At 42.0% G+C, this 4448-nt stretch overlaps 1 protein-coding gene across 3 annotated transcripts in view; it reads left to right on the top strand.

Annotated features, from left to right (window-relative positions):
* Nucleotides 1-4448, top strand: part of LOC101847623 (tektin-3) — a gene marked incomplete in the record, with an annotated part of 28240 nt that overhangs the window by 19912 nt on the left and 3880 nt on the right. For all 3 annotated transcript variants that reach the window (XM_035973139.1, XM_035973140.1, XM_013089730.1), the window contains 1 exon segment: nt 4014-4236. In XM_035973139.1, coding sequence (XP_035829032.1) covers nt 4014-4236 — 223 coding nt within the window.

Below are 4448 nucleotides of genomic sequence, written 5' to 3'. Positions count from 1 at the left end.
TTGCTGAGGAGTGTCTCATGAACCGTGAGAAGAGGCAGGGTATTGACCTCGTGAACGACGACGTGGAGAAGTCTCTCATCAAGGTACATGATGATAATGATGATGATGATGATGATGATGATGATGATGATGATGATGATGATGATGATGATGATGATATTTATTTTTTGTTTCCTTAATGGGTCTGGCGGACTCCACGAAAAAATCTTCGAGCGAGAGCGAGGCTCTTTTTCGGCTCCATTGTCAATATGCTTAGCGGCACCTCCACTCGTCCAAATGACTCATTTCGAATTGCCATTGATTGGCGAGAAGAGGTGCCTCTTTGCAGTAACTTGATGATGATGATGATGATGATGATGATGATGATGATGATGATGATGATGATGATGATGATGAGGATGAGGAGGAGGAGGAAGAGGAGGACGAAGAGGAGGACGAAGAGGATGAGGAGGAAAAGGATGAGGAGGAAAAGGAAGAGGAGTGGGAGTAGGAGACAGAAGATGAAACAGAGTAATGAAAAAATGAACAAAGGTGCAGACGAAAAAACCCCGGAAAAGCCGAATAGCAAGAGATCTTAAAACAATAAAAGCAATACAAAACAAACTAGAAACATAGGAGGGTCAAAGGTTTCTGTTTATGCACATTGCTGTCATTCAGGGAGGCTATGATATCTCACTCACCTGAGCGTGATTACTTTCTGTCTATAGGAAGTTGATGTGATCAAGAAGTGCCAAGCCAAGATGAAGAAAGTCCTGGATAAGGCTTACGTTCAGCTGAAGTAAGCACTTGACCCAAGCTTTATTGCTCTCTCTCTCTCGGTGCATTTCTGTCATGATGTCTGTTTGTGTCAGTCAGTAAATCAACAGTGCATGTGGTACTTGTGCTACTCCTTCTTGTCAGTATTCTTATCAGAGTTATATATCTGGTGAATTGTGACTATTAAATTGCAAGCGTTTCGTTCAAAACAATAAGAAAACATAACAATAACAAACACAACAACACGTAACAACCGCCACAACCACTTGTATATTATTTATCTCTATATTACCTTATTTTTTTTAGCAGTCAGTTTACTGTTATTCATAATTTACAGTGGGTGGTTAGCGGGTGCTCGGATGTGGTTTGCTTCTTCTTTCCTATCAAACATCTATCGTCCTTATCTCTCCTTCTTTTTTTATGTTTGTTACTCTCTTGTAACACCTCTAATCTTATATGAACTTATGCAGTTGCGAGCGCCGTAAAACCTCTACTAAAACTAAACAGTGTTCATCTCTCAGTCTTGTTCGTTAGCTTGTATATTTGTCCATTTGTTTGTTTTGATAGCCTCTCTGTGTTTTTATCAATGAATCTGCCTGTCACTTGTTTTTATTTTCTCAGAACTAGATTCTATATTATACATCTAAAAATACGGACTTTTTGCTAACCCACAAGGGACACAATCCATGATTTTCTTAATGCTAAAAACACACCCTTGCTGATTCCCTTCTTATTTTCTTGCTGCTGAGACATCAAAACTTATCGTCTGCGAAATTCTTGAAAAGTTGCCTGCCTTGAAAATTCTGTGGGCACGTGTAGAGAATTGTACAGGCGTTAAGAGTTTTTCATCCCATCTCATTGTCCCCAGTTTAATCTAATTTCGTGATCTCCCCCCCCCCTTATTCATCCCTATTCCTTTCCCAAATCGTTTGGCGGTGCTCTGGTATTGTTTGCTCCTTCTTTCCCATCAAACGTCTCATGTTCTTAACATTCTCCTCCTTCTTCTTTTCTTTGTATGTACACTCAAGTAAGGCCTCTAATCTTTGACACTTATGTGACCTGTTTGTGTTGCAAGTGGCACTAAAAGAAATTATACGAAACACCCTGTCTTTTCCGTTCCCTTCCAGGATGGACCGCGCAGCCCAGCATGCTCTGGAGATCGACGCCAAAGACAAGCACCACGCCCAGGGCCTGGATGACCGCATGCAGCAGCTGCGTAACTCTTCCGCCGGCGTTGGCTACATCCCGGGCATCGAGAACATCGACAACACGTGAGTGCTGCCGGAGCGCTTTTCCCTTTCGTCAACCCACAGCCACATCCCGAATCGTCAGCCTCATCCCAACATTTGACACGGGTCAAACTTCAATCTATTTATAGGTAGTTACCGGAACATGTATTTGGCGAAGTGATGTTCCGTGATAGTTGCGATATATTGAGATTGTTTTGGTCTCTCTTTACTCATCACCACGCGATTTTGTTGATGTTTTTCCCTGGACTCTGCCTTTACTAAAATCTCCAATCTAGATATAGATCTAGAGTTGTAATCTAGTTGCAGGTTGCAGATTTCTGTTATCCAGTACATTAAAGAGATTAAATAAATTGGACTAGACTCTAGACTCTGGTAGTAGACTCTTCTACTTCTAAACCTTCGAGATTACAAAGGCCAAGCCCAGGCTTGTAAGGATTCGTTTTGTGTTGTTCAACACAAAGTCTAAGAAGTTAGCAAACCTAACACATTTTTCTAACGAAATGAAGCTTAAATTGACCTTTATATTGTCAATAAGAGATCTTTTTTAATCACCTAATCATCTAAGTCAGGGAGTGGCTATCCTCACCCGGGGTGAGAATAAAAATACCTTACGATCGACCTCTCACCCCGGGTGAGACTTACCAGCGATGGCTATTCTCACCCAGTGTGAAACAAGACCCGATTTTCCTAATTTCGGAATACTTTCTATCGGTGTGGATGATCCAATTGACAAAAGCAAAGAAAAAATGACGTTATAGCTCAAAAGTAAGCTAATTTGATCGTCTACAAAGATGCTATAGCTATTTCACTTTTCGAATCGAGCCGAACAACGCGGGTCGCCATTTTGTTTTGCCCGGAAGTTCTCGCAAGATCTACTCCTGCCCCCCCCCCTCTCTCTCTCTCTCTCTCTCTCTCTTTCTCTCTTTCTCTCTCTCTCTCTCTCTCTCTCTCTCTCTCTCTCTCTCTCTCTCTCTCTCTGTCGGCAATTTATCAAATCTGCAACCTGCAACTAGGTTACAACTAGATCTAGATTCGAGACTTTAGTAAAGGGAAAAACATCAACAAATTCGTGTGGTGCAGATGAGTAAAGAGAGACCAAAACAATCTCTCTATTGCAACTATCATTGCACATCACTTCGCCTAATACATGTTCCGGTAGATCTAACTACCTATAAATAGATTGAAGTTTGACCCGTGTCAAAGGTTGGGATGTGGCTGACGGTTCTGTATGTGGCTGCGGATTGACAAAAGGGAAAAGCGCGCCGCCGGACAGTCGAGATATTATTGAGCATGTGGGTGGTTGGCGGGTGCTCTGGTGTGGTTCGCTCTTTTTTTCCTATCAAACGTGCATCATTGCCCGTATCTCTTCTTCTTTTCTGTGTTTGTTACTCTCTTTATACACCTTAAATCTTCGGCACTTATATGACCTTATCCTATTGTAAATGCAGTAAAATGCTTAGTGAAACAAAGACATGCACTAATACATTAAACCATGAACTAATACACTACTCATTCAGTATTATTTTATCTTTGTAAGAATTTAAAGCTTTACTTAACTTGACTTGAATCTCTGAGAGAAGTGTGGACATTTTATTTTTGGTCGAGCTTTCAAGGTTCTTTTTTCGCTTGTGCCTGGCAAATAATCTAACAGTGTTAAATGGGGACGTGCAGTCCAAAGTAAACCACACATTTTAACGCTGAGATATTCACGCGAATCCATTCTTCTGCATATGTACCACACTTTTATCCAAGTATAAGTCACTCCTGTCGTCGTAATCGTATCCACTCCCCCCCCCCCCCCCACAGTGGGTTGTTGGGAGGCAGTCTGTTGTGACTTGCCCCATTTTTCTATCAAACACTTATCATCCTTACTTCTCCTCCTCTTTTTCATTTTATATTACTATCTAGTAACACCTTTAATCTTCGACACTTATATAGGTCCTATTTGTGTTGCAAGTACCGTAACACTCTCACACAAAACTAAAAACAAAATTGAACCCCCCACAGCATCACTATCCCAGAGTCGTGGGCCCGCTACACCCAGGAGAACATTGCCCGCTCCCAGAAGGAACGTGCGTCCAGCGAGCGGCTGCGAGGAGAGATCGACTCCACCCTCCGCCAGTGCGCCAACGACATGTGGAACAACTTCAACGCCGTGAACAACTCGTTCAACACGCGAGTCAGGGAGACCACCGATGCCAGAAACAAGCTGCAGGCACATTTGCAGAAGGTGAGGATCATAAAGGATACCATTTGCTTACTGCTATTATCGCAAGCAAGGCTTGTGTCCTTTGATTCTTGTACTTCACTCCCCCTCCCAACAAACTAAACAAACAAACAAACAAACAAACAAACAAACAAACACTACAAAAAACCCACAATTCCAGAAACAAAACACAAAACCCCCCCAAAAATAACAAAACCAAAAACCAAACCGACCCT

Source organism: Aplysia californica, unplaced genomic scaffold, assembly GCF_000002075.1.
Source record: "Aplysia californica isolate F4 #8 unplaced genomic scaffold, AplCal3.0 scaffold01027, whole genome shotgun sequence".
Classification (NCBI taxonomy): domain Eukaryota; kingdom Metazoa; phylum Mollusca; class Gastropoda; order Aplysiida; family Aplysiidae; genus Aplysia; species Aplysia californica.
This window is presented reverse-complemented; position numbering and strand designations above follow the sequence as displayed.